At 40.4% G+C, this 24469-nt stretch overlaps 1 protein-coding gene across 1 annotated transcript in view; it reads left to right on the forward strand.

Annotated features, from left to right (window-relative positions):
• The first annotated feature begins 7323 nt into the window (after positions 1-7323).
• The window catches only part of LOC140279464 (cholecystokinin receptor-like), a 52642-nt gene continuing 35496 nt past the window's right edge, over positions 7324-24469 (forward strand). The window contains exon 1 of the mRNA XM_072374638.1: positions 7324-7698. Within this exon, the coding sequence (XP_072230739.1) occupies positions 7566-7698 (133 nt within the window). The 5' untranslated portion in view covers positions 7324-7565. The remainder of the gene's footprint in view (positions 7699-24469) is intronic.

Here is a 24469-nt window from a genome sequence, read left to right on the forward strand (position 1 = left end):
AACATTATTTTTAAGTGACTGCAGTCATTTTCCATTGAAACTGACATTTTTAGCATATTTGAACATAAATAAGATTGAGAATGTGTCTTTATCCGGTCTCTGGTAGTAATATTGGCATTTAAAAGCGCTAAGTTGCCTTTTCCAGTTCATAGAAAGAATTGATCTCACTTAGTAGCTTTATGCTTTTGGAACCTTCACAAAAATTGATGCAGTTCTTAACAGCAATCAGTGCTGCCAGTTCAAAGCTTCTGGAAATTGATCAGAGGACATTAAGCTTTTAGAGATGGGACCTTTCAGAGCCCAGGGTTAATGTTGCTTGTTTCAGAGAGACGTTAGAGAAGCTTAGCAAGTCTCCAGCACAGCTGCACAGTTTAAGCTTTTGCCCTTAGTTAGTCCAGGAATGCCAGCTTGTCTTCTCTCTGCCTCAGTTTAAGCTATACTTTAGAAAGTAAAAATGCTTGCTTGCCACCTCCGCCTCAGAGAAACAACTCTTTGTTCCTGCACCTCTGCTGACATGTGCATCATGTCTGTTTGTGAGTTACTCATAAGATACAAAGACAAGACCTGTCTGAGCTGCAGCCCTGTGTAAACAAACCAAGTACGTGTGCATGTGTCCCAGATAGACAACCAAAGCATACATCACAGCCTTTTCCTTCACAGTGACGGATGAAAGCTCTAATGCCTTTGGATGGGGGGGGGGGGGGGGGGGGGGGGGGGGGGGCAGGCCGCTGTGTTGCACTGAGCTTACAGAAGAAGAAGAAACACATACAGAAGACAACACCTGAGCTTTACTGATAAAAACCAGCAGATTCTTCATGGAATAAGTTCTACTCTCGTCATGTCATCAGGACTCTTTCAGATTCAGCCAAAACACAGACAGCTTTCCAAACATAATGCAGTCAACCTATCAGCTCACCTCAGCACTGGACTCTTTGTGCTATGTGCTGGTAAACTGGGGAGGGAGAAAAGCTGCATCAACATCTGGACAGACTGTGGAGCTGGAAAAGACGGGCGAGCTGTTAGAGCACATTCCTGAGGGGCTTTATGAGTTCTCATGGGTCAGTTAGAAAGTCTTTTAGGGCAGCAATGACATGTATATGAGTAATGCGTTAGTCACTCAGTTTGTTTTGGACTCATCCCTCACATCAGTATTCCTTATTATTAGAGGAGATAATGATTTACTTAAGAGACAACAGTGGATGTGGTGCAAGATAAGCTGCATTTGTGACATTTTTTAGTTAAGATTTACCTCAAAACAAAACAAGTTTAGTTATGTAAAGACTAATAGTGAAAAATGATAGAAAGAGTTGGCTGTGAAGACTTATGCCACTCATATCTGTCTGTTCGGTGGGAGTTCAGGGCTATGTTAGCTTATCTTAGCATTGAGAAACAAAGCAGGGGAAAACGAGTAGCTCGGTACCAACAGCTCTAAAAATAAAGAGAACTTGTGTGCTTTAAGGTTGCTGATAGTTGGATTTGTTGAGCCTTTGAAAATACCCAAGCTTGCAGGTTTTGTTGCATCAAATCTTTATACTAAGCTAACAAAATACGCTTGATTGTGGAAAGCCCCGCCCTCATTTTCCACGTTGCCATGGTGACGCGTCTATTCACTGTTAGAATAGATGTAAGACGGCAGCGAGAAAGAGATAATCAGTGATACAGAGAAGTGGTTTCTGCTGAAAACTGGCTGTTGCCCAGAGGAGGGTAGAGGTGGCAACATACCTTCACCTGTGATCGCGTTCACTCTGCCGACAGGACGGCTGAAGTGACGTCACAGCGCAGTGGGTAAAACCTCGATTCCCAAAGAGCCGGAACACTGTGCAAAATGTGATTTTCAAATCTCATAAACCAATATTTTATTCACAATGAAACTCAGAAACCATCAAATGTTGAAATCTCCTCTTCTCTGAACAACATCTGTAAACATCTGGGAACCGAGGAGACCAGCGGCTGGATGCTGTCCCATTCTTCTCTGATAGAGGATGCCTCGTTCATGAATTTGGTGTTTCGTGATGAAACAAATGCTTTCAGGTTGCAAATGTAACCGGGAACAAATGAATAAACAAGTGAAAATCCACCAACAACCAGGTGGGAAACCACAAATGGAAATGTTCACAGAGCAGGTTGCAGAATATTCCATGTTTTTATGCGCACAAAAACACGCATTTGAGGATCATGCAGCACATTTGCTTTCTGTGGGGAATATTAAACCAGGCACAATATGACACAGTATGACCAGAACTGAGTGGCTAAGCTAAATATGAGTCATAGAAACATCGAAACGTGGGAGTGGAGATGGCTGTGGCCAATCACCTGCTGCAGGTGGGGCTAAAGGCGGCACCAGGACCCCACAGCACATCACAGAGATGCACCTCTGCGCTTCAGAAGTCATCAGACCCTTTAATCTGCGTGTTTTTCTGACAGATGAGGGCCAGTTTTGGGCGTCGTGATGGTGTTTTCATGTTCTACTCATACTTGTGGGTTTTCTCCAGGTACTTTGCAGCTTCTTTGGTGACTTTAAATTGACCCTGTGAAGTGGCGACCTGTCCAGGGTGGACGCCACCTTTCAGCGCCCCATGACAGCTGGGACACGCTTCGGCCTGAACAGCCTTCACAAAGTGGAGCCTTTTCCACACGCAAACAGCAGACGCACTGTTTCCACGTGCACGTTTTAAAGAGAATCCCTCCCAATTCACACCTGGGGTAATGTCCAGCACACCTGTTATATAACCGTATTTTTCGAGCTATAAAGCGCACGTTTATAAGCTGCAATATCAATGATTGACTGCTAACGGGTCTATTTTCATACATAAGGCGCATTAAATTAAACAAAACTCAGATAAATCAGACTTTATTCAGCTCACTTGTTGTGCTACGTGACTGATAGGGTTGAGTTTGATCCGCTTACAGATCGTATTACTCCGGGAGGCTCCTGACTACGGTGGCCCGTAATGCTCAATCCATCCAGCAGTGCAGCTTCGCAGCTTACCAAGGCCGTCCTAAAACATTTTGACAGATTTTTGCACCACATAAAATCGGTTCTAGGTCAGAAAGCACAACCAGAATTAATTCATACGTTAGGCGCACTGCATTTTAAGGCACTCTGTCGATTTTTGAGAGAATTAAAGGATTTTAAGACCGTCTAATGGTCCGAAAAATACACTCGCATCAGAGAAGATTTAATTGGTCATTTACCTCTCAGCTGTCTCTCTACACTTGAAGAGATAATGATCATGATAATAAACCAGCGGCTACAGCAGTCAGTATTAAGCTCACATGAACTGGAGCATCATTATATAATTATACGAGATTAGAGTGGAGCCTTGAAAACCCTTCGAGGACCCCGGAACGAGCTTGTGCTCAGTGACAGCCTCATCAATGTGAGACGCAGATCGGCGATGATACATTTCACATCATCGCTTACAAGGTTTTCCTCACTGAGCTGATGCCCGAGACGCAGGCAGTCATCATTTTGATTGGATTTGAGCCGCTTGAACATATTACAGATGTGGGCGTTAGATCAAAAGGTCCAAAAGAACAACATGTTTAAATTCAGACAGATTTTATTACATGTTCTCAGTATCAGACGTCAGCCTATTTTGAACAATCCAGTTTATTACAGCCTGAAGAATTATTTTAGGCGCCGAATGCCTGCTATAGATCAATATTATGCCAGTGTTATGGAATTGTTGTGTGTAGATCTTTCATTTTTTGAGAAACCACGTGTCTTCCTCCACTAAGAACAATTCAACTCGTTTTAAGAGATTGTTAATGTACCCTAGGATGATTTTAATTGCTGCTTATCTCTATATTTCATCATTTTATTCATTTTTTTTCATCAATCAGTTTTATTATTTGCCAATCCAATGAAAAGTCTAAAAAAAAAAGCCTTGATATTAAATATTTTTGCTCCACTGGTTCCTCAAACTGCCTGCAAAACCTCATGTCCCCACCCAGCCACTTTTAGATTGATTTAAGACCATTTTACCCTCACAAGTTGAGGATTTATTCACCTGCAGGGGAACCCGCGGTGGTAGTATTAAGCAAGCTGCTATACAAGAGCTGCAGTGGCTTCTTAGATTAAAAGCTGGTTATTTGAACAGCTGGCACATTAGCTGCCTTCTTTAGATCAACAGATTCTTTTTAAATAGATTTTCTTCTGTAAAGAAGACACAGAAAGTCTGTAAATGAAAATGTAATGAAGCCTGAGATGTGTTTGAGCAGAACTGAAGGCAGGAAAACCACCGAAAGTTTGACTTTGTCATAGGAAATAGTCTCAAGCTGCCTGGAAATAGCACTTGATCCTTCATATAATGAAATGTAAAACTGATACACACCAAGAGCTACAGTAAACATTAGAACCTGTAAGCTGATGCTCCATTTTCCACCTCATATGCATGGAAAAACCTCTTGTTGACAGCAGCAGGTGAAAAATCTCGCAGCTCCATTTTGTTACTGAAGAATTTGATCATAAACGGAGACAAATATGCAAACTTTGGTGATCACAGCGATGTGTTTTGAGGCATTCAGGAATTCTTAAAACAGGCAGAGTGACCATCCCTTTACCCCTCAGGGGGGGCTGGCTGAGCTTCGTTTAGACGGGGATTTTAAAACAAAGAGTTTCTCCTCCACTGAAGTAAAATATCAGCGAAATGCCTCAACTGGAGCAGGATGTTCTGACAGCCCAAAGTGTCAAAAAGGCAGATTCCCCATCCCAACAGACGAGCTGGTTACGACCTTAAAATAGTTGGAAATCAATGTGGAGAAGCTGCCAAACACTGAACGCTCCAGTGGAGGAGGGAGGAAGAGACTTTGGGCATCACTTTAATAAGCTGTTATTTTTCAAACAGCACATGTTAGCCAAGCTGGAGCAGCACCTACACCTCCCACACATTACAGCAGCATAAAAGCAAGAAGAGTCCTTGTAAAACCACCATGAGGATGGACAGCAGCCCCCCCACAAAAATAAATCATGTTCCTTTCCCACAGAGCGAGCCTCAAACCCTGCTGCCTCCAGACACTTTTCATGGCATCAGTATCCTTTGTCAAGCACAAACACATGAACTGGATTAAACCCTGAGGCCCTCTCAGAGAGCAAAGCCATCACATTTCACATCAGGAGTCCCTGAAGTTTTCACCCTTTTCCTGTGGGTCAGCCAAAAAGCCAAATGGAAAATCTCCCAGACGTTCACTTGTTTTAAACAACAACATTTGGTGTAGTCAGTGTGTAAACATCCAGTTACAATGAGTACTCCTCCAAAAACACAAGATGTGCAAAATCTATTGTTCTGCAGACACGGCAGCATCCGATTTAAAAAAGAGGGGCTGTTACTCCTCTCTAAACGGCCGTGAATTGTGGCTCACTGTTGCACTGACAAGCTGTGAGACCTGAGGGTTGCTCCGTGATGCAGAGAAATCAACAACAATCATTCCCAAATGGGGAAGGTCACACAATATCTCACAATGAATTCAAAAGGAAAATAGTCTGAGCAGAACTTCAGACGCACGCAGCTTGAATGCCAAGTTTCTTCTTAGAGGCGTTAGTCCCAATCACTGGGAAATGACCGCTTCATTGTTTTTCCAAAGGCGACACAGTGCTCACCTAAACATTTCTGATGATTTCATTTAAAGGGGAAAGGTTGCAAATAATACGTTTTCTGTGCTTGAGAGACGATGTTCAGGTGAACCACGACCAACTTAAAGGGGAACTCCGGTGTTTTTAAACCTAGACCTTATTTCTGGCATGAAATACGTTCATCTGCTCACCGAGAACAGTTTGGTGAAAGTCGGCGTCCTTCGGGAGATATTTAGATAACTGGAGATCCATATAACGGAGTGAACGGGGCTTAGAGCCTCTAAATAAGGCATTATCTGTCTTTATTTCACCAATACTTTAAGAAGAATGAATGAATGAACGTGTGCTATAGCTCTGTTAGCTCATAGCTGCTGTTATGTGGCTACTTGCAGCTACAGGAGAGCTAACGGAGGGATTTCTACACAGGCACTCTACTGGGACCACTTCATCCACACGCCCCCCTGCAGCACAGTTTATTCACTCCGTGCTCTGTGACAGTCGGCTAACTTCACACAGAGTTTGCTGCTGATAGTTTTGTGCAACATGGCAGGATATTTATCAGATTTTGACGACGTGAACGACGACTTTGAGTAAGATGGACGTTCTTATCGGAGTGAATGAGCTGTGCTGCAGAGGCGGATTCAATGTGAACATTAAAGTATTGCTTATTTTACTCGTTATTTAGTTTTAGGATTATTTCTAACAGTGTCTTTAGGTCCACATCTTAAAAGATGTGGAGGTTTTAAGAATCCCTTTTGTGGTTTCTAAACCTCAAAACAACTTAACCTTGAAGAGTCTGTGATATAAATGTCAATATTTGCCATTTGTGCTTATAATGACCTTTTAAGGCACTTCATATAACCTGATACCCCATGTGTTGCATGTCAAAATGTGCAGAATAAGCTCAGGAATCAGATTAAAAGTGCTAACTAATGATCCTTCCAAGACGGCTCTGCATGCCGCCTTTGAAGACCTACAATAAACTTGGTAAATCTCCAAACTCACAGCATACAGAACAGACGTCTTTTACACAAAAAACTATGTAAATTATGGTAAAAATTATTTCTGTGGGTGATTCAATCAATTAAATGGGTTAAAACAACACTAGAGGGGTTTGGGACCCAAATGTTTTGTTTTCTATATTCTGTTGTGAATAAAATGTTAGTTTAAAAGATTTGCACGTCATTGCGTTCTCTTTTTATTTATACATTTTACAGAGCATCCCAACTTTTTTGGAACTGGGGTTGCATTTTTTACAATTATATGTAATTTTTGCCTCTGTTTTACGTTACAAAATGGTCTTTCCCCCTTTTTTTGGACCCTAAAATCGGTGCTTAAAGTGTCCCAGAGAGACAACCCTAACAAGTTTAGACTTACCTACACTCACTTATCTGAGTTTTATTTATAGGTATCCAGTCACGGTCAGTCGTCATCAACACCTACGCCCTCACACCATGTAAATATCCTTAACGAGCTTATTTTCAGTAACGAAGAGCCTTAATTGTGGGAACCGTCCTTCCTCTCATTATGACCATTCTTCATAGAAACCACCCACACTTTCAGTCTTTCGTGCAACATTGCAGCTTTAGATGAGAAGCCCGCCGTGCACGGCTTTAGACTCAACGGTACAGTGACAGTCGTGAGTTGAATGAAGAGGAGGAGGGAGGGAAACCGTGCGTGTGAGGAAGAGGAGAGCTCCTCAGTTGCCTTAGCAGCGCTGCCTCATTCCTCCACAGTCGGGCTTCAGTCCGCTGCTTTGAGCGCTCCTCGCGACTCCCTCACGACTCCCTCACGACCTAACATCAGTTAACATGTGCGATCATTGTCCAATTACTGCAAGCTCTTAGATTTTAGAAACCGTTAACTCCACTTTGAGCTCCCTGGAAGTTTCACAACGCCCCCTTTCTCCGGCTGTTATGAAGAAAAAGGCGAGTTGATCCCAGCGCAGGTATAATAATAGTCCTGATAATTGTCTCCGTGGACGGAGAGGATGGCTCTGCAGGCGCTGAACGGCAGTGTGCGTGGCTGTGGGGAGCAGGGGAACCTCAGCCTGGAAGTTACCGAGTATAACATGAGCTGCGCGAACAGCTCCGACCTCCCCAAACCGGCCACCAGAACCTTAGGTAAGACCCTCTCGCTTTTTCTCCGCTTTGTGCTTCAACTGTCTGATGAATCATCCAAACTGAGGTGTTAAACCGCTTCTGTGGCAACATCTGCCCCCAAACTGATCCTTTATGAACCAGTACCTTGTTTTTTACATTTTATTGCAAACAATATTCTCTTTCTGTTGTTTTTTGGAACAAGATGTCCATAAATGTTCACTTCACCATCTTTCAGCCAATATTTACAAAAAATAATACCAAATAATTACAGACTGCCGTCTATGACTAATTAAAAATGTAATTAACAGAACTAATTTCATCACAGATAACAAACCGGGTGGTGCAGGCACACACACATTTCTCCATGCCGTCTATCTCTGTTTTTACCAGAAAATAATTTGCAGTCAGTGGTTCTGTTGAAGCCGACTTCCCCGGCCTCAGTGTATCCAATCAGTCCCACTTTGCCTCCCTCTGCAGCAGCAATGAGCAGCGGGCGCTGGATGGGCGATTATTGTGAAAAGAGGTTTTAATTCAGGGTGTTTGTTTGTGCTCCTCTAATTCCACGGAGCTAAAGGAGATTAAGCCCAGCGCTGGGGGAGATAAGGTCCCAGAGTCCTCTATCAGGACACCAGTTGAACATATGGGCTGACTTCGTAATGAGGTCTAAACACGAGCTTCATTTTAATATTTTCCCCTCGCCTCTGCTGCTGTGCTGAAAACATCTCGAATCGTTTCTCTATAAATTATTCAGCCAGTCCTCCCTCTGTGCTAAATGACTTTTTAAGACCTTGTATGTGAGGAGGACACGAAGCTCAGAAACAGAGACGCTGTGGTGTTTTATTCAGTGTTCGACCAGCAGAAATCCTTCTATGTCCATGAGATGTTATCGTATTCTGCTCTCAGACTTCTGCTGACTCTTCAGGTCAAAGCGGAGCAGCAGAGCCCCATGATGCCTGTCTGTTGTTGCTCACACCTGCCCCCCCCCCCCCCCCCCCCCCCCCCCCCTCCATGTGGAACCACCCCTGCCAGATTTATTGAACTGGGATATCATTTAAAGCCAAACGGAGGCTTGTGGCTCTTACCTTGGTGTCTGTTTCCTTGCCTGCATCCTCACAATGTTTAGATACAGCTCCTCCGCCATGGAGCTCTAATGTTTACAACTCATTTTACATCTCGAACTCAGCTCTGCTCGTGTTGATCGCTCCACTTTGTGTACACGCAGACGAGGCTTTTTATCTTTAAAAAAAGATCAGAAAGCCGTTCTCTTCGTGCTCAGGATCTATTCCTGCCGCCTGTTCCCAGAGCCTGAACTGAACAGGGGAAAAGGGCATTTAATTTAGCTGCTCCCTTTGATTGGAATCAACTTCAAAATCACTTCAAATGAAAGAAGCTGATCTTTTATGTGAGTTAGCGGCAGAAGCTTTAAAACGACGATCATTCTTATCGGGGCATTTTTTATTTGTTTTTAAGGCATTCTCATATGACTTTGTATGATTCTTCTGCTTTTTAGTTCTTATATTAATCAGAAAATCTCACAACCACTGCAGCAGCAAACTGAGCTGAAAATAACTATGGTTTTATTCTATTATATTAACTTTTACAAACCTAATTCCTCTATAAAATACCACCCCATCACAGTGGCCTAAATCCCAAGATGCCTCCTCAACTAATAGCAAAGACTGTCAGGATAATGCAATTCGATGTTGTAATTAACAATTTAATTGGCCCTTTGTTCACTTTTATGCCACAGCTGGCATGAGTGCACCAGGCCCGCCACAAAGAGGCTGCGAGGCCCGTGCTCACATGTATAAATCATGGTAACATGTTTAAAGCCGCAGAATATTGTGAAAATAAGCCCAGTTTTCTGTTTACATGATAGAATCAGCTCAGATGTGGCTTTAATTTAACATGCTGCGTGGCAGACTGTTATCTTTGTGTATCTTAGAACAGGTTTCTAAGTGGTTATTACACACGGCTTATAGTGCACGCTGCGCAATAAGCACCAACCAAGTAGACTAGAATAATACAGCAGGAGGTGCACAATATCCGCTGTTAGTATGACCCTAACTGTTAAAAGATGGTGGTGAATACTGCTCCGATAAAAGTGGACCGAGTCCACATCACAACTCTAGATATGGAGAGATTTTGGCAAAAGGAGAAACTATCTGCTCATGCTTTTGTATGAGTTGACAACAGCCTGATATCCTGCCATCCTCAAAGAGGCCATCAGTAACTGCAGAGACTCCGATTTCACCGACAAAAAACCCTTTTTATACGGTGGCCTTTAGCTAAAACTGTAGTGGAGCTTGAATCTATACTGACGATAAAGAAAATAATGTTTTAGCACCAGCTGTGGTGTGGAAACTCCTTCACTCAAACAAAAGAGACGCCCGACTCACGGCATTAAGTTAAAGTCTCCGTTTGCCTTTTGGAGGCAAAGCTCAGCTTTGAAATCTTTTTTTATTTGATAAAAGGGTGAGCCCACGTCCGTCTGACATGACATACACAAATATTTCAGTGTCTTCCAGCTTCGAGAAGCTTCACTCTTCACGGTGCAGATGTCAGACCTCCAGGGAAGATTCCCTCAGCCCTGGAGAGTAAATGAAGTATCTCCTTCGGAATAAGCTCATTAAGTATCCGCAACTCATAAATGTTTCAGGTAACCTTTACAAAGAAAAATGGCCATTTACTAAAAAATGAACATCAATGTTGGAATATGTGAACCAAAATGAGTAATGGTAGAAATGCAGCGGCCACAGAAGAAGAAGGGGGTGCAACAACATGAGTTTAGTCTATCAAATGCAGGAGAATAACATGAAAATGTTACATTTCTACCAGTTTCACCCAGCTGGGTCTGTAACCGGGGGCTCACACCAACACAACCCGCCGCTTCTACTTCTTCTGCCGCCGGAAGCGGCCAAAGGGGCGGGGCTTATATGTATAGCAACTAGCATATATATATAATAACCCATCCATACATCGGTTCCCTCTTTCACCATGGATCGTACTCTTGGCAGCCTTCTTTGTGTTTCTTTGTGTTTGCGCTCTGCCGTTTTCCGCTTTTTTCCACCTTTTTTTCGCCGCCATCGAGGCCAGCTTACATTGAAAATGAATGGTAGCTGGCCACTCATGACGCTTTTGGTGTGAGCCCCCGGTCACACAGTTTGAATCAACCTGGCGAGGCTGAACAATGAGGAAGATCTCATCAGTTCGCTCCACGAGTATCAGCTTTAAGAAAGATTCCCTGAGTATTGATCTGTAGCGCCGTTCGCCCGCTGTTTTATTAACTTAACAGCAGGGGAACTGAACCAATTATCTAGCATCAGGTTAAATGCATACGATGAATGGTTAAAATCGTTATAAATGTTGCATCAACTGTCCGGTTTGAGATCGTCTTGCTGAAATAAGCAAAGATTGACTTGCTTCGTGGCTACATGTCGCTCTCAGGGCTGTAAACCGGGGCTTTAAAGGACTTTTTTATAAAACCGTTTATACTGACAAAAGTAGAAAGGAACCCGTGCTGTACACAGGAATGTTTGGGATTATTCGTGCATTAATACACCAAATCATGTCTTTATTCAGTTCAGTGCCGCCTCAGGACCCAAATATCACGTCCATTCAATATGTTTCCATATTTTAGATTTAATTCTTCAATAACACCCATTAAAGGGCGTTCGATACCTTAATGGATGGTGGAAGATGTTTAAGGATTTAGGAAATATTAGAGGTGTGATTAGATTTTTACTCTGAAGTTCTGGGTGCCTATAGTGCAGAAAACAAAAGTCCAGTTAATCAGACGGAAGCTGCTGGTTTGGTTTACAAAGTAATTTATGAGATTCAAGAGGAGAACTGAATGTGTAATTCAATAAATAAATCCCCAAAGAGGTAGCTCTTGTAATAGCTATGGGATGCCGGTTCCTATTATACCACAATGTGGTGAATGAAGAAACCAGAGAGTCTGTTTCGAGTTTGAGGTCAAAGCACTTCATTTCTTCCCATAGATTCTGAAAATTACAGCTGCATTGAGCACATTAACAAGCACTGGAACAAAACTGCAGTTAAAAGTAGGAGGAAATGGGTCGTAAAAAAGTATCTCGGAATAATAACATGACTTTTTAATTTGATAAAGTATGCTGTGTCATAAATACACCTCTGGCATTTGTAACTAAAGCAAACCGTTTGAAAATTGTTTGAAAATTCAGATTTATGAATTTAATTGTGGACAGATATCCTGCCTCTGCAGATATGTGTCCTTATACTCATCTTAGTAGTAATATTTACGACTGCATCTAATGCAACTTAGTCTTCTTTTTCATCTAATTAAGGTCGTGTACCTGCTTTTCAACTTTGAGTACGATGGATGTAAGAACGTCCATCTTACTCTAAGTCCTCGTCCACGTTGTCAAAATCTGATAAATATCCTGCCATGTTGCACAAAACTATCAGCAGCAAACTCTGTGTGAAGTTAGCCGACTGTCACAGAGCACGGAGTGAATAAACTGTGCTGCAGGGGGGCGTGTGGATGAAGTGGTCCCAGTAGAGTGCCTGTGTAGAAATCCCTCCGTTAGCTCTCCTATAGCTGCAAGTAGCCACATAACAGCAGCTATGAGCTAACAGAGCTATAGCACACGTTCATTCATTCATTCTTCTTAAAGTATTGGTGAAATAAAGACAGATAATGCCTTATTTAGAGGCTGCATCCTCTAAGCCCCGTTCACTCCGTTATATGGATCTCCAGTTATCTAAATATCTTCTGAAGGACGCCGACTTTCACCAAACTGTTCTCGGTGAGGAGATGAACGTATTTCATGCCAGAAATAAGGTCTCGGTTTAAAAATACCGGAGTTCCCCTTTAACTTTTTGAGTAATCTTGCTAACAAACAGACAAAGCGTACAAACCACACTTCCTTCTTAGTGGAGCCAGTAGATGGGGCTTTAATCCAGATTCTACAGCATATTTAGGTTCTAGTGTCTGACAATTACTGACATCTAGTGGTCAAGTTGGAGACAGCAACCATCTCAAATGCCGTTCACTCACGACCCAACAACAAACTGCACTTACAAACAAACAACCTCAGTGTTACTCTAAAGACTTTTATCCTTCATTTCCAACTGGAAAAATCTACATTAGTCTTCAGTCTTGTTTGCTACTGTTGCCCAGCCCGACTGGCTTTGCCCCTCTGTGTTTACTTCTCTGAAGGAGGAAATTAACATGCTGATTCCTGTTTTTACATTGTGTAATAAGTATGATCCTCCTCTTTAACTTCTCTGCATTAAAACTGTATTAAAACCACTGATTGCACCGCCGCCGCCGCCTTTGTTGTCCTGTGACCATAAATCTTGTGCCTTTTATTGCGATAATATGGACGTTGTCTTGTGGAGAAGGATAAAAGGAACGGGAACAGGGTGTAAAAACATAACAAAATTAGATTTTCATAGTTTGTAATAATCCAACCGTAAGTCAATGCAGTTGTTCGAGAATTGGAGTGATGGGTTTGCTTGACATTTTGTGAAATATTGCAGCATGTTTGAAGTCTTTCTTCATAGATGTCTGACAATCTTCGGAGTGATTATGCAAAGTCAGGAAGAGACACTACAATAATATTAGAGGTGGAGCTTTGGATTTGTGTACCGTTAATAAACATTAAAGCTGTTACATTTCAGGAGTTTCTTCCACAGCGAGGTCTGAACAGTGTAAAAATGAGGATTCTCTGCTCATTGTTAGTTTGTGCAGCTATAATAAAGGTTACTTAGAGACATAATCAAATGTAAGTGAACAGGTGCTTCTTTGTGTCACGATTTACTTGCATTTCAGCCTAATAAGTAGCTGTTTGGCTTTGCTTAGCATAGAAACTGAAAAGTGGGAAGCCATCCATCAAAAAAGCACCAGGAAAGATCTCTAACATGCAATTTCATTGTGAAACACTGCAGCTGAAGCTGTAGAGTCTGGAAGTCACGGACAGAAAATCAGTGGACTGTACTGGCATCCTGATCCTAAACTGGTGTGTGTTGAATAGTTTCTGGCCAGCCTGACTGATGAATATTGGCTCGTATCTCCTTTCATGTCACTGTCTTTGCAGAGACAGCAGAGTGGACACAATTAACTGAATTTGTCACCCTCAGGAAAGGCTAAAATGCAGTTACCGTGCCTCTGTTTGTCTTTAAACTAATGAGCTCAGCTCAGACACAAAATGCACAAGTGCCAAAGTGCCTCGTGCTTTCAGTTTGATGCATATTTCTGTTTTAGGTTCTTTTATTTGCACGATTTTATGTCAAAACATCCAGTTTTGTATGTTCAGTTATGCTAATGAAGAATTAGTGGCGTTGCACACCAATGTGCATGTGTAAATGAGTCCCATGGGTAATTTGTTATGTGCTGAGCTCGTCCGTGCGCGACAAATAAGCCTTTTCAGCTTCAAAATGTTAAATTAGTGCAGAATCAATATTAATCTCTCATGGGGTGACATTGTTAGAAGACATATTCAGCTGATTTGTGCTGGCTGATACATGTTGTAACTTGCCTAAATGTAGTGATAAAACACAGATGGACTTCTGCACCGTAAGCAACAAACTTAATTGCTGCCAAAGGATTCATTAGCTGAGACTTTTTAAATACCCAGTAAACCCATCTGAAATCAGTCACATTTATTCATGACTGGATCCATAAGCCATCCGCCAAATGCTGCCCGCCAAAGTCAAATCAAATCAGCTTTTTATTGTAAGTAAACTTAAAAATGAAGAGGTAAAAAAGCTCCCTGTCTGGATCCCTTGATTGAATCTTTTAGGCGCAGGGATGTCCACATCCGGTCCTGGAGGGCCGCTGTCCTGCAGGTTTTAGATGTCCTGATTCGGATCGGTGCATGATTAGCAGGCTTGTGCAGAACTTTTGAAGAGGTCCATTTCATCTGAATCAGGTGTTTTGAAGCAGGCAAACATCTAAAACCTGCAGGAAGCGTCCCTCCAGGACCGGATGTGGACACCCCTGTTTTAGGGTATAATACGTGTTGTAAAGCCCTCAGAGCTTACATTTGCAGTTAGAAAATAGGTTTTGTCTGATCAGCTGTGCCAGCCTGTGAAGAATGATGAGGACTGAAAGGATAAGCAGCGCTTTGTGATGTTAGAAACAGACGAATCGGCAGCTTGGACACATAAAGGAGCAACAGTTTTCCTCTGAGCAGGTGTAGCAAGCATGTTTGTAGGAGTTTACTCACAATTTTGAGTGTTTACAAGTTGATATTGAAATGAGTCCAAAACACAGCCATTAATGGTGATAAGCAGAAGGATGTTTTCTGTGTTATAACCAGCAGGTTCCTGTGCTTTGAAAGCCTGTCGAGAAAGAAAGAAATCCGCTTCAAAACAGCCTGGACTGAGTTAAGACGTTTTTTTCATGTACTTTTTAGAGGGTGAAAACCAAAGAGGGTAAATTACCTCAAAGAACACTCTGTCTGTGTTATAAGCTGAAGTCACAGGCGTTGAATTGCTCATACGCTGCGGAAAATGTAAATAAAAACAAAATGCAGTGATTTACAGATCTCATAAACCAATATTTTCATTCACAATAGAAGATAGAAAACATAACATTTTACTATCTAATGACTAATTTGAGCTCATCTTGAGTCTGATGGCAGCAACACGTCTCAAAAAAGTTGGGACAGGAGCAACAAAAGGCTGGAAAAGTAAGTGAAACTAAGAGGAAACAGCTGGAGGAACATGTTGCAGATAATTAGGTTAATTAACAACAGGTCAGTGACATGATCGGGTATAAAAAGAGCACCTCAGAGAGGAAGAGTCTCTCAGAAGTAAAGATGAACAGAGGTTCAGCGATCTGCAAAAAACTTTGAATATTCCATCATCTACAGAACATAATACCAAAAGATTCAGAAGATCTGGAGACATCTCTGTGACCTTCAGGCTCTCAGGCAGCTCTGCATTAAAATCAGACCTGATTCTGTCCTGGAAATCACTGCATGGACTCAGGAACACTCAGGAATCACTGTCTGTGAGCACAGCTCACTGTAACATCCACAGATGCAGGTTAAAGCTCCATCAGCCAGAGAAGAAGCCACATGTGAACCTGTTAAAACCACATCCTGCATCTGTTCCAGCTGCACGGCTTCATGGTAGAAGAGTCCAGCTGCTGCACTGACCTGCCTGCAGTCCAGATGTTTCACCACCTGAAAACATTTAGACTCAGGACTGCTGAGCAGCTAGAATCCTCCATCAGACAGGAGTGGGACAACATTCGTCTCCCAAAGGTCCAGCAGCTGGTCTCCTCGGTCCCCAGATGTTTACAGATGTTGTTAAACAGTTAAACTGTCCCAAGTGTTGCTGCCATCAAATTCAGGATAAGCTGATATTTTTACTGAAACATTTGTCTGTGTTATATTGTGAATAAAATATTAGTTGATGCAATTTGAAAATAGTTGCATTTTGTTTTTATTTCCTTTTAAAACATTCCAGGTACTGTTACTTGGCCCTGTTCACACCCCACCTGGTGTTAAAGTGCATCTTTGGTGATCTGATCACATTCAGAGGCAGTCTGGGCTTTGTTCTGGGTCCCATAAAAAGCACCTCCTTCTGTCTGAGGGACGTCTTTCCTTTAGGAAAATGTATTATGGTCCCATATTTATCTCTTTATGGCCAAAAAGTCTGACTAAGAATGTAGATTTACATCCTTTTAATAATGTAGAACAGCTGGAAATATCTTAACATCCTGTAAGAAAACAAATGCACGCTTTCATTGACGGCTTTTCACCAAAATACATCACTCCACATGATTTTGAAGAAGCCATCCTCCGTTTTCTCCCAGAATTAGTTTATTTTAACAATACTTCACTCGCTCTGTGTATTCAGGAAGTTTTATCTTAACTTCTCACTGGACGAGTTTCTGCAATGACTCAGACTTGCTCTGAAGTTTATATGCAAACTATTTTTATTTTCATCCTATTTTTGAGGACACCACTCCTAAAATTGCCAAATCTTCCCTTGGTCTTGCAGTCAAACAGGTTGAGATCTGCCTCTGCTGAGAAGTTCTCTATGAAAGTGTTATTAGTCACTGAGAACATGACCATTCATGTCAACAGATATCCTCTAATTCCATTACAAACTGAGCCATCAGCTGCTGAAACACAGCTATCAGGGTCAAATAGGGTGAGGCACGCTGTGGCGTGGTGCAGGTTGAGGACCCGGGTCCGACAGGCTGATTGCAGCCACACATTCACAGGATGGTCAAATTATCATATATTTGGCCTCTTTTTGGAATTATTGATCGTACGCAGGGCAATTTGCAGGGAAAATCCTAAAATGGCGGATAGCCCGGAGTCGTCTGGACGAAGCTCCGCCTCTCTAACCATTAACCTGAGATGGCGGCTGAGACAAAACAAGAATAAAACTTTAACAAGTCCATTGTACTTGTATTTTTCCAAACTTTATCATGTCTATGGTCATAACAACAACAACAAAGACGGACTACAGGCGTGTACTATCTTTATATAGACATTATAAAGATTCTTTACATGTCTATGCCTTTATATAAAGATTCTTTACATGTCTATGCCTTTATATAAAGATTATTTACATGTCTATGCCTTTATATAGACATTATAAAGATTCTTTACATGTCTATGCCTTTATATAAAGATTATTTACATGTCTATGCCTTTATATAGACATTATAAAGATTCTTTACATGTCTATGCCTTTATATAGACATTATAAAGATTCTTTACATGTCTATGCCTTTATATGGACATTATAAAGATTCTTTACATGTCTATGCCTTTATATAAAGATTATTTACATGTCTATGCCTTTATATAGACATTATAAAGATTCTTTACATGTCTATGCCTTTATATAGACATTATAAAGATTCTTTACATGTCTATGCCTTTATATGGACATTATAAAGATTCTTTACATGTCTATGCCTTTATATAGACATTATAAAGATTCTTTACATGTCTATGCCTTTATATGGACATTATAAAGATTCTTTACATGTCTATGCCTTTATATAGACATTATAAAGATTCTTTACATGTCTATGCCTTTATATGGACATTATAAAGATTCTTTACATGTCTATGCCTTTATATAGACATTATAAAGATTCTTTACATGTCTATGCCTTTATATGGACATTATAAAGATTCTTTACATGTCTATGCCTTTATATGGACATTATAAAGATTCTTTACATGTCTACGCCTTTATATAGACATTATAAAGATTCTTTACATGTCTATGCCTTTATATAGACATTATAAAGATTCTTTACATGTCTACGCCTTTATATAGACATTATAAAGATTCTTTACATGTCTATGCCTTTATATGGACATTATAAAGATTCTTTACATGTCTATGCCTTTATATGGACATTATAAAGATTCTTTACATGTCTATGCCTTTATATAAAGATTATTTACATGTCTATGCCTTTATATAGACATTATAAAGATTCTTTACATGTCTATGCCTTTATATAGACATTATAAAGATTCTTTACATGTCTATGCCTTTATATGGACATTATAAAGATTATTTACATGTCTATGCCTTTATATAAAGATTCTTTACATGTCTATGCCTTTATATAAAGATTATTTACATGTCTATGCCTTTATATAGACATTATAAAGATTCTTTACATGTCTATGCCTTTATATAGACATTATAAAGATTCTTTACATGTCTATGCCTTTATATGGACATTATAAAGATTCTTTACATGTCTATGCCTTTATATAGACATTATAAAGATTCTTTACATGTCTATGCCTTTATATAGACATTATAAAGATTCTTTACATGTCTATGCCTTTATATGGACATTATAAAGATTCTTTACATGTCTATGCCTTTATATGGACATTATAAAGATTCTTTACATGTCTACGCCTTTATATAGACATTATAAAGATTCTTTACATGTCTATGCCTTTATATAGACATTATAAAGATTCTTTACATGTCTACGCCTTTATATAGACATTATAAAGATTCTTTACATGTCTATGCCTTTATATGGACATTATAAAGATTCTTTACATGTCTATGCCTTTATATGGACATTATAAAGATTCTTTACATGTCTATGCCTTTATATAAAGATTATTTACATGTCTATGCCTTTATATAGACATTATAAAGATTCTTTACATGTCTATGCCTTTATATAGACATTATAAAGATTCTTTACATGTCTACGCCTTTATATAGACATTATAAAGATTCTTTACATGTCTATGCCTTTATATAGACATTATAAAGATTCTTTACATGTCTACGCCTTTATATAGACATTATAAAGATTCTTTACATGTCTATGCCTTTATATGGACATTATAAAGATTCTTTACATGTCTATGCCTTTATATGGACATTATAAAGATTCTTTACATGTCTATGCCTTTATATAAAGATTATTTACATGTCTATGCCTTTATATAGACATTATAAAGATTCTTTACATGTCTATGCCTTTATATAGACATTATAAAGATTCTTTACATGTCTACGCCTTTATATAGACATTATAAAGATTCTTTACATGTCTATGCCTTTATATGGACATTATAAAGATTCTTTACATGTCTATGCCTTTATATGGACATTATAAAGATTCTTTACATGTCTATGCCTTTATATAGACATTATAAAGATTCTTTACATGTCTATGCCTTTATATAGACATTATAAAGATTCTTTACATGTCTATGCCTTTATATGGACATTATAAAGATTCTTTACATGTCTATGCCTTTATATGGACATTATAAAGATTCTTTACATGTCTATGCCTTTATATAAAGATTATTTACATGTCTATGCCTTTATATAGACATTATAAAGATTCTTTACATGTCTATGCCTTTATATAGACATTATAAAGATTCTTTACATGTCTATGCCTTTATATGGACATTATAAAGATTCTTTACATGTCTATGCCTTTATATGGACATTATAAAGATTCTTTACATGTCTACGCCTTTATATAGACATTATAAAGATTCTTTACATGTCTACGCCTTTATATAGACATTATAAAGATTCTTTACATGTCTATGCCTTTATATGGACATTATAAAGATTCTTTACATGTCTACGCCTTTATATAGACATTATAAAGATTCTTTACATGTCTATGCCTTTATATAGACATTATAAAGATTCTTTACATGTCTATGCCTTTATATAGACATTATAAAGATTCTTTACATGTCTATGCCTTTATATGGACATTATAAAGATTCTTTATGCCTTCATACACATGCTCCATGGCTCCTCTCCTGGTTTCAGTGTATTGGTGTGGCAGCGCCACAGCGCCACATACAGGCCCGGCAGGTGTACTACAGCGTTTTGGGTCGTTTTCAGTGAATCCGTGTGGAAGCAGACATTTCTGGAAACGGCGCCGTGTTTACGGAGACTTTTTCCCAAACGACAGCCTGTTGGGTGAGGCTGGATACTCGTGTGGACGGGCCCTAAGATTATGAAGAAAAAGCTCGACTATGACAAAACAAACAAAACCAGACTATGATCAAAAAACATGGGATGACACCATCGACGCCCCCCTGCAGCACAGTTTATTCACTCCGTGCTCTGTGACAGTCGGCTAACTTCACACACAGTTTGCTGCTGATAGTTTTGTGCAACATGGCAGGATATTTATCAGATTTTGATGACGCGGACGACAACTTTGAGTAAGATGGACGTTCTTACCGGAGTGAATGAGCTGTGCTGCAGGGGGGCGTGTGGATGAAGTGGTCCCAGTAGAGTGCCTGTGTAGAAATCCCTCCGTTAGCTCTCCTATAGCTGCAAGTAGCCACATAACAGCAGCTATGAGCTAACAGAGCTATGAGCTAACAGAGCTATAGCACACGCTCATTCATTCATTCTTCTTAAAGTATTGGTGAAATAAAGACAGATAATGCCTTATTTAGAGGCTGCATCCTCTAAGCCCCGTTCACTCCGTTATATGGATCTCCAGTTATCTAAATATCTTCTGAAGGACGCAGACTTTCACCAAACTGTTCTCGGTGAGTAGATGAACGTATTTCATGCCAGAAATAAGGTTGAGGTTTAAAAATACCGGAGTTCCCCTTTAACATAAACCTAAAACATGAAAAACCTAAAGTCATAACAGAAAAACCAAGAACTAAAAACATAACAAAACCAACAGACCAATCAGCTTCTGGCCTTCTGCTGCTTTACAGCGATCAATCACAGAGAAACATTTTGGAAAAGGATCTCCTTTATCCGCCTCACAATGCTTTGGTTCACCACTGATTCAGGACAGTTCAGGAATGTTTTCATTCCAACATACTTAAAACTTTTAATTAATTTACCAGTCAGTTCATACTCTTTCTACAGTCCTGACCGTCTCCTGAGTGACTTCACGGGTCGGAGGATTTACTAAGCTTTGTAATTTGCTGTGTTTCTCAGTCAAAGTGGGAAAAGTTATCTGAATATCGTGGGGTGCCCAAACTTTTGCTGGATCCACTGTATCTTCATCAGTCAACAGCTTCCTCTTCATCATAATTAGTTGCTGACTCCTTCGAGTTCCTCGTGACTCATGTCCACTGCTTCTCAGGTTACTGCAGATTCTGCAGATTCTTCCGGTTCTTCAGGACTCTCTCCTCACTTGTAATTTGGACGGTCATTTCTCACAATTTGGACCATTTCATCTACTCACAGGGGGTTTCTATATGAAATACAACCTCGTGGCGAGCTTGTTATTAAAAAGATAGTTCAAAGCTTTCTTTTTTTTACAATCTCTTAGATTTTCCTTGCACATTATTCATGATCTCTGAGAGATTTATTCATGGCTCATTGCTGAGATCCAGACCCACCGATCAAGTCGTAAAAGCCCTTTTTTTCTCCACAACCCCACAAGATATGACAAAGCTCTCAAATGGCTGGATGTGCCTATAGAGTCCTGTTAATCTGCTCCTACAGATAAAGCAATGTGAGGTGATGTAATTAAACTTTAATGAATCCTGTGGGGAAACATAATTACCATCTGCAATGCAGCAGCCAACAGGATGTGCAGCTCAAAGGAGCAAACAGGTTAAATAAACACACCCAATGCTAACATAACCAGCAGTCTCGGTGTTTCAGCCACATGTCAAGCATGAAAGAGTCTCAGGGCTGAAGGCTCTTATGCCAGAGGATTTGAACACACCTGTCACACTTTACAAAGTCAAAGTGATTTGTCCTGCTCAAGGCAGCCAAAATAGCACTGGTGCTCAATGAGTAGACAATGAAATCTTCAACAGTCCCTGAACGCCACTGCTTAATATTTTCTGTTGTGGAACTTCTCAAAGTTAAATGTGTTGCACTTTCATCTCTGTGACTGAAACAAACTACATGTTGATATCGCTTTGAGGCTGATGTCAATCTGATGAAGCTGCTTTCAAAAAGCCATCAGAGGATTTCCTCATCAAAAGAATAATTCATATTTTCAGTTGAGGGGTCTTTGAGGTGAGGGAGGTGATTAGCATGCATCCTGAAGTGTCCCGGGTTCAGATCTCACTGGCTTTTATCTCTGCTCTGCATTTCCTCTGCAGTTTGTCAGATCAGCACAAAATGTAACTTAGCATTGGCTGGAGTGTTTCATTCCAGTCTCACAGCAGCTCATTTGTTCCTCAGCATGGACCGGAACAATAAGATCCCATACGGAGGGTTTATTTGATGCCCACATTAGGAGGATGAGCTTAGCTTTGAAAACTATCTTTCCTTTTGTTTTTACACCCTTTCTGTTTAGGTTTAGGCACCCAAAGCAGTTGGATACTGTGTTAGCTAGGTTAGCGACCTGGTTTGCCAGGTTAAAATCGAGACGTGCACGTCTACATGAAACAGACTATTTCACAAATTGGTATTTTCAGACTGTATTTTCATCAAGATGTTTACCTGAGAAAATCTATTTGTATTTCCTATTTATGAGGAGGACTGCAGACATTAATAAACATCAGCTTAGCTTTAGGAGGCGAGACGAGGCAATTAAACAATAAGAACTTTGTTTTTTACTGATCATGGTTGTCACGGTTTGTTTTAATATTCTTGTTTTCAGGTTTTTGTCATGTTTCTTGAGTCATTTCTTGTCATGTTTTTCCTGCCACTTAATTTCACTCCAGTCACCTGTTTTCTGCACATCATCACCAATCACTTCCCCACAGTATATAGCTTCCATCACTCATTGCAAAATCCCCTCTTTACCCTCAACGCTCACGCCACGAACGCCAGGTCTGATTTTGCCTCATAGTCTTGTAATTCACAGAGCCAAAGCCTTGTTTATTTATTCATCCTAGTCTTGTCTTGCTTTGTTTAGTTTGTTTCACACTGAAGTATTTTTGATAGCTCTGTTTGTTCTTGCCTTACCATTGTTTTTTGGAATGAACCTTTTTGATTTGATTCTGAATCTGGGTCCTCCCTTCCTGCACCAAAACCTGACAATGGTTGCTTTTTAAATCTATATTTCCCTTAGATGATCTAAAACTAAATATCAAGTGACGACAGAAGTTTGAGAAAAACAAACTGATGTTGTGTCCTATCAGTTCTTCTGCTGCTGCTATACACCGATAGGTAACTGTTCTTCATTCAAAACCTCACGATCTCATTCTGATCCACTTTACATCAAGTGACTCTTTGTGTTTTTTCATCCACTATTTTGTTTTTTCCTTGCATCAACTCAACATGGCCACAAATCTCCATCTGCCGCCAGTTTTTACCGCGTCCAGGAGAGCCTGCGCTGCCCTTCAACATGTGGAGGTGCAGAACAGTTCTTCTACTCTTTACCAGACACAGGTGACACTTACTGTGTCTGGTGACCTGTGTTTGCCAACATTTTTCACCCACAGGTAATGTTGCTGTGGGAAGACAGGCCATCAGGAAGCAAACACGAGACAGTTATGCAGAATGTGGCCACATTACGTGGCCTTGCTTACAAATTGAAGATAGAACGAATTACACGATCCGCTACTAATTCAACACTGACAGACTTTTGCATGAACATGATTCGATGCTGGAGAAAGCTCATACTCCTTCAACTCAACTGGAGTTTATCCGGCTGAAACAATAGCTGCAGGCAGCAGTATCCCAAGTCTAAGATGAGCCAAGCACCTGTTTTTAAAATAAAGAACAAACAGAACCTTCATCCAAGTAAGCTTCCCCATGTTGCTGCTGAGTCTACTCACAGCTGTTTTAGATGTGGTACAGACATCTGGCTGTTATGCCTCAAAGTTGGACACGTTGCTCATGTTTGGCGCTCATCAAAAGGTCAGAAATATTCATGAATTGTTTTTACCTAAACTGGCTGTGCTAAAGCTCATCTGCTGCCCTAACAAAAGACAGTTTCTATCTGCAGTTTCTATCTTTTCTCACCACATCTACGGCTGGTGACGCACACAAGGAAGATTATTCTTACATTAGGCTCCGTAGATGTCGGGGCGAGTAGAGGAAATGCAACTGCCTCCTCTACGCCTCTCGTTGGAGAAGATTTGAAGGAAGCCTTAAGTATCACTGTCTTTCCTCCACATGAGCCTCCTCCAGCACCGGTGCAAACCTGCTTCTTGCTTCCCTTCAGCTTTGTGCTTACCTTTAGTGCATAAAGTGAAAGTGAGGCTAATGCAGCTGCCTCTTCATGAGACAGTAGAGACCTTACAGCTTTCACTACATGTGAAACCTTGCCATCGTTTACTGTTGTTAACTGTGACCGGAAGAAAAAGCAAGGATTCGGCTTTAACCCCCGAAACCACACAGCCACACCCCCCTACCGGCATGGTGAATT

Source organism: Leuresthes tenuis, unplaced genomic scaffold (assembly GCF_036924035.1).
Source record: "Leuresthes tenuis unplaced genomic scaffold, fLeuTen1.0.hap1 SCAF_1, whole genome shotgun sequence".
Taxonomy (NCBI): Eukaryota; Metazoa; Chordata; class Actinopteri; order Atheriniformes; family Atherinopsidae; genus Leuresthes; species Leuresthes tenuis.